Source organism: Eptatretus burgeri, chromosome 2 (assembly GCF_056783735.1).
Source record: "Eptatretus burgeri isolate ZD-2024b chromosome 2, Ebu_testis_v1, whole genome shotgun sequence".
NCBI lineage: Eukaryota > Metazoa > Chordata > Myxini > Myxiniformes > Myxinidae > Eptatretus > Eptatretus burgeri.
Window position 1 is genome coordinate 94433217 of NC_140962.1, and position 13944 is coordinate 94447160.

General features: G+C 42.5%; 1 protein-coding gene and 1 long non-coding RNA gene across 3 annotated transcripts in view; one reads left to right on the forward strand and one right to left on the reverse strand.

The window, feature by feature from the left end:
* Positions 1-13944, forward strand: part of LOC147032591 (forkhead box protein P1-like) — a 175896-nt gene that overhangs the window by 17293 nt on the left and 144659 nt on the right. For both annotated transcript variants that reach the window (XM_085870331.1, XM_085870330.1), the window contains exons 2-3: positions 3679-3892; positions 10669-10767. In XM_085870331.1, the coding sequence (XP_085726457.1) occupies positions 3723-3892; positions 10669-10767 (269 nt within the window). In that variant the 5' untranslated portion in view covers positions 3679-3722. The remainder of the gene's footprint in view (positions 1-3678; positions 3893-10668; positions 10768-13944) is intronic.
* Positions 1084-2734, reverse strand: LOC147032592 (uncharacterized). The gene is made up of 3 exons (XR_015055236.1): positions 1901-2734; positions 1573-1630; positions 1084-1277 (listed from the first exon to the last, which is right to left on the reverse strand). It is a non-coding gene; the product is annotated as an uncharacterized LOC147032592 (long non-coding RNA).

Below are 13944 nucleotides of genomic sequence, written 5' to 3' on the forward strand. Positions count from 1 at the left end.
ATTTTGAAAAGGGTTATACTAAACGATGGACGAACAAACTTTTTAAAATTGTTGATGTAATAGATACGGTTCCTTGGACTTATAAGATACATGATTTGGAAGGGGAAGAGATTTTAGGTTCATTTTATTCACAGGAATTACAAAAGACAAAGATAAATTGAAATTTTTTGACTCCGCCCCTTTTTGACTCCGCCCACACAAAACCCACCCACATAAACCCCACCGAAGCCCCGCCCACACAAGCTCCACACAAACCCCTGCCCACATAAACCCTGCCCACATAAACCCCTCCCACCGAAGCCCACCCACACAAACCCCACCCCACACAAACCCCACACAAACCCCACCACACACAAACCCCCACAAGCTCCACACACACAAACCCCACACAAGCTCCACCCATATTCATCATATTAACATAATTAGTGATTCGTTAATTAGTTCCCCACACACAACATGTTTATTTAATTAAAAAATTATCCACCCATCCACACAAGCTCCACTCATCCACCCATTCACCCATCTCTCCACCCATCCATTTATCCACACAAACCTCATCCACATAAGCCTCATCCACATTCACCCCTCCCACATAAACCCTGCCCACACAAGCCCCACCCAATAAACCCTGCCCACATAAACCCTGCCCACATAAACCCTGCCCACACAAGCCCCACCCACATAAACCCTGCCCACATAAACCCTGCTCACATAAACCCCTCCCACCGAAGCCCACCCACATAAACCCCACCGAAGCCCCGCCCACACAAGCCCCACCCACATAAACGCCCTCCCACAAGCCCCGCCCACACAAGCCCCCACCGAAGCCCCGCCCACATAAAACCCACCCACACAAGCCCCGCCCACACGCCCCGCCCACAAAGCCCCCGCCCACACACGCCCCGCCCACACAAGCCCCGCCCACATAAACCCCACCCACACAAGCCCCACCCCCTCATCCCCCCTGTGCGCCCCCACCTTTGACCCACCACCTCCCTCATCCCACCCCACCCTTCCCCACACACACACATGGGGAGGGGAGGGGTGGGATGAGGGGGTGATGGGTCATTGGGGGAGCGCACCTACCCCCACCCCCCCTCCCTCCCTCTCCTTCATGTCTTGATCCTTTTTTTGAAATTCAAAATCAAGTAATTGTAAACAAAACAAATATAATTAATCAAAATTTAAAATATTAAATATTCATTTGCGAGAATGTATAATCTTTCCCAGCAATCTTCTTCAGATGTCTTGTGATTTTGAAACTCAGACACCATATTCTGTTTTGAAACAAAAAGTGGATAATAATTAGGTTTTATAAAGATAATTACATGGTAATATGAGTAAGCCTGGTGTTGGTTCTAAGTTCAAGCCTCGTTGACCACTGAATTAACACACCAGGAGGCCGACTCAGCCTGTCATCCTTCCAAGGCCAATAAAATGAATTCCAGTGTACTGGTAAAACTGCGTCCAAACTAATGATGCAACCAACATAAGACGACATTCCAAAGAGAGAGTGATATTAATAAAAGAATAAATAAACAAATAACTAAATAATAATTCAGAAACATTTACCTCCAGAAAATCATGTGTTGTACCAGATTGCTTCAACAGCTGATGTTGTGTGATCGAGCTGAAAAAAAAAAAAAAATAATGAGTCAAGGGTATAGATGGAGAGACAGACAGAGAGAGGTAGGTAGAAAGACAGACAGAGAGATACAAAGAGACCGACAGGGAGAGATAGAGAGAGGCAAACAGACAGGGAAAGAGACACACACGCACACGCGCGCACACACACACACACACACACACACACACACACACACACACACACACACACACACACACACACACACACACACACACACACACACACACACACACACACACACACACGTCTCACCATTGGTTTAATTCATTCGAGATCAGAGGCCGTGATAAGACTTCGTACCAGTCATTATAAATGTTTTTCAATTCTCTTCTAAAATCATTGACCTCTTCAATAAGAGCATTCATTTGATGCACCTCATCGTGATATGTAAACTCCACTTCTTCCAAGGACCTGCCAGGAAAAAATATATATTTTCGCATTATCACGATTTAATTTATAATCAATTGCTTCATCGTTCAAAGAGGAAACCATACACAAACTTACCAACTTTGTAGTGAGCTGTTATCTTCATCGGAAGAGAGTGAGTTCATGTCTCAGTTTTTTTTTACCATTGGTACAAGATGGCAAAAAGATCAGAGGCCGTGATAAGACGTCGTGTCAGTCATTAAAAATGTTTTTCAATTCTCTTCTAAGATGATTGACCTCTTCAATAAGAGCATTAATTTCATGCACCTCGTCGTGATATGTAAACTGCTCTTCTTCCAAGGACCTGCCAAGAAAAAAAAAATATATCAGAATTATCACGATTTAATTTATAATCAATTGCTTCATCGTTCAAAGAGGAACCTATACACAGGCTTACCAACTTTGTGTTGAGCTGTTTTGTTCGCGGAAGAAAGATCACTCATGTCTCAGTTGTAAAAATGAAAATCCCGTCTGGCAGAAACTTTGTCTGGCGAATCACTTATAAGGCAACGATGAGGAGATTGCTTAATCATTGGGTGTGGCCACAGGAAATGACGCTTCGGGCGAGACAGCTTGGAAAATAACTGGGCGATATATTCTCAAATTGTATGAATCATTTTTAAAACATACTTAAAATGCCCTAAAATGATTTTGATTAAACATGTTTTAAAGCCTGTTCGTGTTCTGAGATAAAATAGAAACACGAGGCCTTGTCTCAGAGAATAGTTCCTATTTTTTCACAGCATGACTGTCCAAAAATACTTCCTCATTCACACAGCACGACCGTGTGAAAAAAAAACACTTCCTCATTTTCATGACACGAACTGAAAACATTTGAAACAAAACTTTTTTTATGGCGTGGTTTATGCACAAAAATGATTTGCAACTCGGGCGGTGGCCAGATGAGATCATTAAGAGAAGTTTATAATTTCGTAATGGCACAAAAGGGGTATCTTAAAAAATATAAAGATTCAAATGTTTTGTTTTTCAATATTTTAGATGGGGATTATTGTGCAAAGAAAATTAAACTATTGAAGGAATTTGAGAATGAACAAATCTTTATAGGTTCAATGAGTGAGCTAAACAATATGCATCGGTTATTTGATAAAGAGTGTCCCGAGGCTTAGACGTTTCAGATATTTCTTTCGAATCACCTTTAACAAATCACATTACCACTTTAGTACTTGAACAAATCTTTATCTTATTGCATGGATTATTTGAAAAAAAAAAGTGTCCCCAGGTTAAAAGGGGAGACAAATAAATATACCTTGGGATAAAAAGGGGGTTTATTTTTAGGGAAAAAAAATATGAATCGCTGAAAATCCCCCATTAATTTACATGGGGAAAAGTGAGCCAGAACCAGTATATTCACCCTACTACTGAAGTGTCTTTAAACACAATCGCCATTTTTGTAACAGGTAGAGTCACCAACATTAAATGAATGTTTTTATCTGTTGTTTTAACGATGTTTTGTTAATTGACCCTGGCTTTTAGGTGAAGGTCCACGTTACAGTCCTGCAAAGACATCTTTCTTTTTACTATTTTGCTTTGTTGAACATTTCACTTATTTTTGTTTGTCCCTCACCCATTCCCATGTGACACAGGTCTCCTCTCAGCTGATCTTTGGAAGGAGGTGTTGCAGGGAGGAATGGCGGCAGGCAGTGGTGGCTCTACAGGCCGCGGAGAAGATGGTGGGACAACTAAAAATGGGGCAGTTGACGTCTCGGTCTCAACACCTACCTCGGCCTCAGCGTCTGCCACACAAAGCCCCGTCCACTCGTTGATGCTCAATGGCAAAATGAGCTCTCACCGTGAAAGGTGAAATACAAGAAAGCAATCGGTCATTACAATTTCTTTGTTCTGTCTTCAGTGGCGTAATCATGCATTTCTGCTGGCTTTCTAAGATTCATATTCCTACTGATTGAGCCTGGTGTTGGTTTAGTGGTTCGGCTGGCTGGCTTGGGATCCTAGGGTCCTGAGTTCGAGCCCCGTTGCCACTGAATTAACACCAAGGGGTTGACTCAGCCTGTCATCCTTCCGAGGTCGGCGAAATGAGTACTAGTTTACTGGTCCTGGTGTATGCCCCGGTTAGAATAGGTGTACCATATCCTTGTGTGTCGTAAGAGGTGACCAGGGTTGGCGTCAGGAAGGGCATCCGGCCATAAAACATTGCCTCAATAAGGGAACCATGATTACATGGAGCCCGAAAAAAGCAGGAGGGAAAAATGGCTGTAAAAAGGCTGTAATACATTTTATATATATATATATATATATATATATATATATATATATATATATATATATATATATATATATATATATATATATATATATATATATATATATATATATACATATACATACATACTCCCTCGCTATAGCGAGCAATATAGTGCTCCCTCGCTATATTGCGGTTCACTTTTCACGGCTTCACTACATCGCGGGTTTTATTTTAATTATTTAAAATTCAAATTGATTATTTTAATTATTTTTACGTAAAATATACTAAAAATAACATAATAAAATAGTAAAAACAAATTAAAGTCAAATATATATATGTGCATTATTCAAAGAATATTAAATCGAAATTTAAATAAAACTACGTAGTAGCGTAGCGGGCTTGTACTAAAAACAGAGAGACGCCAGCATATGGAAAACGGAGTACAACTGCGGCTGCTTCTGCCCAGGTGAGATCGTACTCGGCACGCTATTGGCTGATGGTTGGGAGGCGGCCAATCAGACCAAGTCTGTGAGCGAAGAAGAGGAAGAGGAACAAGATGAACCGGGGCTGAAGAAGAGGAGGTTGGTCTAACACTCGATCGTCTTGCAACGATAGTCAGAATGGGCAAGGAGCTCGAACAGGTCATTCAAGAGTGCGATCCACAGATGATGCGGTCATTGCAATTCCGCAATGGGCTTGATGGGTTTATGTCCGTCTATAAAAACCTGCTAGCCCAGAAGAAGAAGCAGAACCAGCAACTCCCCATAACTGTTCCTCGTAAAATCAATAAAAGAGGTCACGTCTACGCCTTCGCCTACGCCTTCGCCTACGCCTTCATCCGAGCCTATTCATCCCAATTTTTTTTTTATAACTGATTAAATGTGTGTGGGGAAGGTTAATCAGAGTGTGTGGATGCTGTATAATGGTTTAAAATACGTTTAAAATGTGTTTAAATATATTTAAATAATTAAATAAATATGTGGTTTCTACTTCGCGGATTTTCACCTATCACGGGTGGGTCTGGAACGCATTAACAGTGATAGGTGAGGGAGCACTGTATATATATACATACATATATTCCTACTCATTGGTTGACCCAATGTGACGTAAAGATGTTTTATGTCACTGATGCATTTTCTTCCTCTCTATAAGAGTGAGGCCCATGGAAGAGCTTCACTTAGCTTTTTGATACCTTGCATGTGATGTTGACTGTAATTTACAAGGAAATCAGACACAAGTGGAGACCATTCAGCCCATCATGCCTGCACAAACACCCTACTAATTTATCAACACAAGATCCAAGGAAGAAAATACAAAAAAATGTTTTTAATCAATGAAATTTTAAAGAGACAATTTGTTTGTTTGATTTTTATAGTTTGTTTTTTGTTTGTTGTCCCCCCCTACCCCCTCAGGGGAGGGGGCATGGGCTTGGTTAAAAACACACATCAACCACACGACCCCCTTGACGAGACCCCCACCAACACATGCGCACAATCACCCATCAATGCTCAAACTACCTAAAATTCCTGCCAACATCCCTTTACCCTTCTATCTCCATAACTTCCAGGTGCCTATCTAATTCTAATTTAAACTTATCTCCTGTTTCTGCTGCCACTACCTTTCCAGGAAGACCATTCCATGCATTAACTACCCTGAGTAAAAGTCCCCTGCCTTGCTACCGTCTAAACTCTCCTCTTCTTTACTCTCAGGTGATGGCCCCTGGACCTATCACTGTCTACTTTGCTGAATAATTAATCTGCACTTATTTATCTTTACTTTTCATTATCTTAAACATCTCCATCATATCTCCTTGTAGCCACCTCATTTCTAGTGTGTGAAGCCCTGTCTACTTCAGCCGCTCCTCATAGCTGAGTCCAGCTCGGTCCGGAATCAATCTAGTAGTCCTGCACTGAACCCTCTCTATGACATATATGTCCTTCCTGAGTTGTGGTGACCAAAACTGCACACAATATTCTCGATGTGGCCCTCACTAAATTCCTGTACAATGTTAACACCACCTCTTGATTTATAAATGATCCCCCTCCGAATACAACCGAAAACCCTATTTGCTTTACCTACAGCTGCCTGGCATTGTGCTGCCTGCTTACCTCCCATACCTATTACAACCCCCAGATCCTTCTCCTGTGTGACGCGCTCCAAAATTACCTCTTACATCATGTAATCTCTATTTTCATTGTTCTTTCCCATCCCCAAACACCTTACACTTGTTCAGGTTAAACTCCATCTGCCAATCTTTTGCCCAATCTATACAAGTATCAATACTTTTCTGAATCTGATCACCACCCCCTCTGCTATCCACCTTACCTCCAAGCTTTTTGTTGTCTGCAAATTTGGAAAGCCTACTCTTTACCCCATTATCCAAATCGTTAATATAAATAATGATTAGTAATAGTCTGAGTACTGATCCCTAAGGTACCACACTACTTAATCCTCCTAGCAAGACATCCTCCCACTCACAGCCACTCTTTGCTTCCTACCACTAAGCCAGTTTGCAATCCAATTAGCTACCTGACCAGCCACTCCACAAGCTAACAACCTCCGATGTGGTGCCTTATCAAATGCCTTCTTAAAGTCGAGATATACTCTGTCCACTGCCTTTCCCTCATCCACCCAATCAGACTCTGCTTCATGGAACTCCAAAAGATTTGTCAAATAGGAACTACCTTTGGTAAACCCATGCTGATGACCTTTAATTAGTTGGTATTTATTTAAATAGTTCCTCATCTGGTCGTTAATTAATGTCTTCAACACCTTCCCCACAACTGAAGTCAAACTAACAGGTATATAGTTTCCCAATTCTTCTCTGGATCCTTTCTTAAATGATGGTGTTACATTTGCTGCTCTCCAATCCTCCGGTACCTGTCCTGACTGGTGAGGTATTGAAAATATCCGTTAACATCTCGTTTACCTGCTCAGCCACCTCCATCAATACTCTCGGTTACATATTATCTACTCTTAGATTTCCTCGCTGTTCCTTTACTTCCTCCACTCCAACCTGGATCTTCTGTAAAAGCCCTTCCTCACCTCCTCGATAGATAGTCTCAGCTGTTGGCAATTCTCCTGACTGTTCTTGTGTAAAAGTTGAAGAAAAATACCTGTTTAATAAGCCTGCCATCTCACTTTCATCACGAACCACTCTCCCAGTGATATTCCTCAATGGGCCCACACTGGTCCTAACCTGTTCTTTTCCCCTGATATACTTAAAGAAAGCCTTGTTATTATGTTTAATATTCTTAGCCGTGTCCTTCTCAAACTCTCTCTTGGCTTGCCGAGTTATTTTGTTAATTTGCCTCTGTTTACTCTGATAGTGATATCAATCTAACTCCAGTCCTGTTATTTTAAACCTTATAAATGCCTATTGCTTCTCCTTAATAGCGTTTCTTATCTCACTGCTCAACCACCCTGGTCTCTTTCAACTTCTAGTTTTACACCTCATTGGAATGTACTTACTCTGCACTCTACACATTTGGTCCTTGAAGGTTTCTCATTTTTCTGATGCTGATTGTCCTATTGTTCGCCAATCTACATCACCCAATTCTCTCCTCACACCGTCAAAGTTTGCCTTCCTGAAATCTAATTGCCTTACCCTACTATCCTGAACTCTAACCTTAACAGAATCTTTGCACACACAATGTTATGGTTTCTTGCTCCTAAATGCTCCCCAACCTCCACCTCCTCCACCATATTGGGATCGTCACTTAAAAGGAGGTCTAACACTAAACTCCCCCTCGTGGGCTTATCTACAAACTGGGTCACAAAGCAATCTTGGAATAAAACTAGGAAATCGTCATCCGCTCTGCCTTTTCCCTGTTTCTGGACCCAATCTATCCCTGGCAAGTTAAAATCCCCCCATAATCAATACTCTTCCCTTACCACATGCCCTTTTGAATTCTTCATGTACTCCTCCTTCCTCATTGTCCTTCCCACCCGGAGCCCCATAAAAGCATCCTCCCAGTATCTTACTGTTTTTCCAATCTCTAATCTCTAATCTCTACCCACACAGAATCCTCAGCATTTATTCCTTCCTTAATGTCACCCCTTTCTCTTGATGTAATGCTGTCCTTTACCCAGATTGCTGCTACTCCTCCTATTCTCTCCTTCCTATCACACCGATACACCTTGTAGCCTTCTAATCCTGTCCTCCAGTTACTCTCCTCGTTAAACCATGTTTTACTCACTGTAACTATATCGTACTCCTCGCTATCTACTTTGGCTTCAAGCTCTTCCATCTTATTATTTAAACTTCTGGCATTGGTATGGAATATATTTAACTTTTCCCTTCCTGAAATTATATAGTCCTGCCTGGCCTTACTCATCCCAATTACTTCATCCATTCCTTCCTTTATAGCTTTCCCACCCTCCGCTGACCGAAAAAAGCCTGAATTCCTTCCTCAATTCCCACTGCAAACCTTACTGCCCCCTTTCTATTTAATATATGGCCAATCATTCTGGAAACACTCCCTTTGTCCCCTAAATGATTCCCACTGCTTCCTAAATGTAAAACCTTCCTCCCCACACCATTCTTCCAGCCACTGGTTGACGTCTATTGCTCTGCTCATAATTTCTATATCGTTTCCTCATCTTGGGAGGATCCCAGAAAACATGACCTCACAACCCTTTGCTTTCAGCCACTTACCCAATATCCTGTATCTATTTTTCAAAACCTCTGAGTAAACTTTCCCGATATCATTCGCACCGAGGTGTACCACAACCAACTTTTTCCTGCCGTGACCCGATACAATATCGTTTACCCTTCCTTCAATGTCCCTAACTCCAGCAACTTCAAAACTACACAGAATTCTAAGTCTATGATCCTTCCTGCAGAATGAATAATCCACATATTTAATAATCTCATCACTCACAAAAACTGTCTCCCATACCTCATGTCTACCAATTTCTATTTCGGCACCTCCACCACTGCCTGTACCCAGTGCACCTCCACCACTGCCTGCCCCGCTGCACCTCCACCACAGCCTGCACACACTGCACTTTCACCACTGCCCGCACCTGCTGCACGTCTTGCCACTGCCCGCACACGCTGCACCTCCGCCACTGCCTGCACCCGCTGCACTTTCACCACTGCCCGCACCTGCTGCACCTCCACCACTGCCCACACCCGCTGCACCTCCGCCACTGCCGTACCCGCTGCACCGCTGCCACTGCCTGCACCCACTGCACATCTGCTACTGCCTATACTCTCTGCACCTCCACCACTGACCGCACCCGTTGCACCGTCACCACTGCCCGCCCCCGTTGCACCTTCACCACTGCCCGCCCCCGTTGCACCTTCACCACTGCCCGCCCCCGTTGCACCGTCACCACTGCCCGCCCCCGTTACACCGTCACCACTGCCCATTCCCGTTACACCACCACCACTGCCCGCCCCCGTTGCACCGCCACCACTGCCCGCCCCCGTTACACCGTCACCACTGCCCATTCCCGTTACACCGTCACCACTGCCCGCCCCCGTTGCACCGCCACCACTGCCCGCCCCCGTTACACCGTCACTACTGCCCATTCCCGTTACACCGTCACCACTTCCCGCCCCCGTTGCACCATCACCACTTCCAATATCCTCAGCAACCTCACTCCACAACCATAACCAACTATTATCTACAAATGTCTCATATTCTGCTACTTGCTGCAAATTATCGATGCGTTCCTTCAACCCGGTAATAACCTTCCTCAAGTGGATGATTTCCTCACACTTCCTACAACAATAAGGAACCTCTGCTTCCCCCATTGTTGATGTGGCCCACATTGAGCAACTGTTACATTTTACATACTCCTTCCTCATTCTTTCTCCTTCGGTCTCGATTGACAACCTTCTTCACCCCCAAACTCCCAAGGCCCCAACTGACTTCACGCTAAACCTATCACGAAGCCTCGCCCTGCTTCTTTTAATAAACTAACTCAACTACCCGCTAAAACTGTTATGAACCTTAAAAAAATAATATAATAAGTACAGTTCCCCAGCCTCTGACACAAATCTCGACAACAAAATACGCAAAACGCTTCAGAAGGACCGGAAACTGAGCTTTCGAGGCACTGGAAGGAGAGCTCGCCACCCAGTCGTCCACGTGCGCCGATCACCGAACCGGAAATCCATTTTTAGCTCTGCATTTTAAGCTAATTTTGTCTTCCTGATGGAGCCTAAAGACAGAAACATCGATCCAAGACTGATGCTTGTTTAAAAGCTTATAGTGTACACAGTTCCCCTTAGGGGGTTGTTGGCTTCAAAAAACAATCTGTCTCTCTCTAATTTATACATGCATACAGTATATTACAAAGCCTGCTTGATGAGTTCTCGAATATTTTTTTTTCTGTGTTTGATTGACATACGGGTTTGCAGCGCCAGGGACGAAAGCTCTCGACACTCGCTGTATCGACATGGGACATGCAAGTGGCCAGGATGCGAAGCCATCTGTGACAGCTACTCAGATTTCCTCAAGTGGGTGATCCCTCCTCTTCATCTTCATGAGGTTTATCTGGTCCTGATAAATACATCAAAGTGAAGAGATTTTAAATAAACTCCACCAAGGATGAGTGTATATCAAAACCAAGATATTTTTATGGGCTATCCTTTCCCTTTTCTTCCATCTGTTATGTTCCTCCAATTGCTACTGATTTAACCCTGTTTTGATGTTTTTTTTCTCAAATTATCCCTCCCCTCTTTGCTTTGTTTACATTATTTGTACTGTAGATGGACTCTTAGAAGTGCTCCACAATTAAAGCAGAGCACTGAATCATATAATATGACTTTTTATTTTATTTTACATAATACTCGTCAGTTAACTATCATGTTATCTCGTGTTTTAAACTCGTAGCTACCTCTGACACCGAAGGTGGATGGAGGTTGTTTTCACCACTGTCTGTTTATCTGTGAGCAGAATAGCTCAAAATGCTATGGACGGATTCGGAGGAAACTTGGTGGATGGATTGGGTGTGGGACAAGGACGAATTGATTTTGGTGATGATACAAAATTCGGATTTGAATGCGAGAATTTGTTTTAATTTTTCTAAATGATTCTTCATGATTGAGAGATACGGCAAAAACTATATGTAGCACGATATTTCAAAGAGTTATCGACGGGACATTACAAAACTTGGTTGATGAGTTTGGTTAGGTGACAAGAACAAGTTGATCAGATTTTGGTTCATGTCCGGATTCAGATCTGGCCCATCAGTGGGATGCAAAACGTAAACTGTTCAGCCTGGCGGAGGTACGCACTCTCCCGATAGCTGTTCTAGTTAACCTCCGCCATCGAAGATGGATGGAGGTTACTGTTTTCACCCCTGTTTGTTTGTTTGTTTGTGAACATTATTACGGAAAAACTCATCGACGGATTTCGACGAAACTTGGCGGGGGAGGGGGAGGTTAGGTATGGTCCAAGGATCATGCCATTAGATTTTGGATTTGGTCCAAAGTCCAATATGGCCGCTATTATGGCGGCCATTTTGAAAAAATATTTGAATTTTTGTTTTTGCATTTCTACATGTTTTAAGTGATTTCCAACCAAAAAAAAAATTTGTTAAAGGGAAAAAAAACAAAATTTTGCAACTTTTTTTCAAAAAAAATTCGATTTTATTTGAATTTTTTTTTGCATTTCTCCATGTTTTAAGTTATTTCCAACCCCCCCCAAAAAAAAAATTGTTAGAGAAAAAAAAATTTTGCACCTTTTTTTTTTCAAAAAAATTTCGATTTTTTGGGGGGGCATTTCTACATGCGCGTCGATCTAGTTTAGTTTATTGAATCGTGGTTCAGTAGAGTCTGATCCGCTTTGACCTACAATGAATAAGATATCAGGTTCACTTAAGTGACCCAGCAGTATTGGCGGCGGAGGTTTTGCACTCTACCGAGTGCTCCCCCTCTAGTTATCTCAAGTTTTGAAGTAACACTCACGCATTAATCCCTCGCAGAAAAGAAAATCTCACCAATAGTTCATTCCAATTCACCATAGATCGTTTCAGAATAATTCTACAACCCGGCATGCTTCATTTTGAGAAGTTGGCAGACGACAATGAAAATGATATAAGCTGTATTTTCTGAATAGTTGTTTAAAATCTTTTAAAATTACAATCACAGAAAATTACTTCTTATTTGACATTAAGTTTAAGCATGCTTGCCATCAATAAATTTTCAGAAATGTCACGGCAAACTGGCTTTGAGACACGAACGCAACCTTTCTATCAGGAATGTGATTTGGTGGCAGAGGCATTTGTGCTCTTGCTCCACTTGGTTAACTCATTGTCGTTTTGTGATGTCACGTCGTGTGTCATAATTTTATATATCCTCTCCTCCGGCGTTAAATCAGTTTGGCCAACTTAGAAAAGCTCTCTTACCTTCAGTAGCATGCTTCTGCGGAGTTATTTGGCAGCACCTGCCGATCATTGGTGATAATTATGCTTGGAGTTGTGTAATTTGGTTGTGGATTACGAGTTGTTAACAGCCGAACTCCTACAGTCATTATAGGGAAATTATCTTTTTGCAGAATGATTGTTATGAATTTCCATCTTGTTTTTATAAAATGGAGCGATTGTGTAATAAGTATGACTGTAGGGATTTTTTTTTCCAAAGTTGATCAACAAGTTTGTCTATTAATCCTAAAAAGTGCAGGGAATGTTGTGTGTGGGTTTTCCATTCTCCGCGTCAGGTTTGTTTCACTGAAATTCAGCACATGATAGTTTGACTTGAGGCACACTTCGCTTGACTTTTTGCCGTTGACTTGGTTACAATCGATGGTCGCGGTCGCTTGGTTTGTGGTAACGCGCGTTAACTGCGAAAATGATCATTGTAACAATTTCATCAGTCCCTCTATTGTGCTCCTCATCTGACATCGGTAAAAGTGCAAGCATTTATCTGGTTAACCAGCAAACTGGCAAAGCACTTTATTTTATTTTCTTTTCTTTACAGGAGCGAGGCTCATGGAAGAGCAAGGTGGAGCTAGCATTGGGATGAATATCAAGGGAATGCATGAAAAGGAAAAGAGAAGAAGGATGGGAAGAAATACTGAATACTACCTCGTAAGGTTAATGGGGGTAGTGAAGATCATGGTTCAGAAATAGGGATGGCAAGAGATGGTGGTGCACTGCTTGCTTGAAGCACTGGAGAGAAGTGAGACAGAACAACCTCTTGAAGGTGGTTCCAAGCGAGGAATAAAAGAACAAAACTAGTCTTTCTGGTGAAGGCTCGTGTCAATCTCCATCGGCGGATATGTAGAACAATGGATGATGTCAACAGGATGTTGATTGAGGTATGCCAACCATCATGGGAAGTACAGAGAAGCTGATGCTTCTGGTGTTAACCTCATATTGGATCAAAATAGGGTTTAATGCTCTGATACACGCACGTATTCTCATGTGCAGCCTTTTGGCTGCTCGTTGCATCAGTGGTTAGGGGTACAGCTATGCTACTGATGCAGTGCCCCCATTATCAGTCCACTGGTACTCATTTTGCCAACCTCAGAAGGACGACAGGCTGAGTCAACCCCACCTGGTGTTACTTCAGTGTCCAACAGGGATTGAACTCAGGATCCTAAGATCCCAAGCCCACCACCCTAACCAGTAAGTCAACACCAGGCTTAAATGCTTGGATGAAGGATTAACACCAGAAACGTGAGGTTCTCCT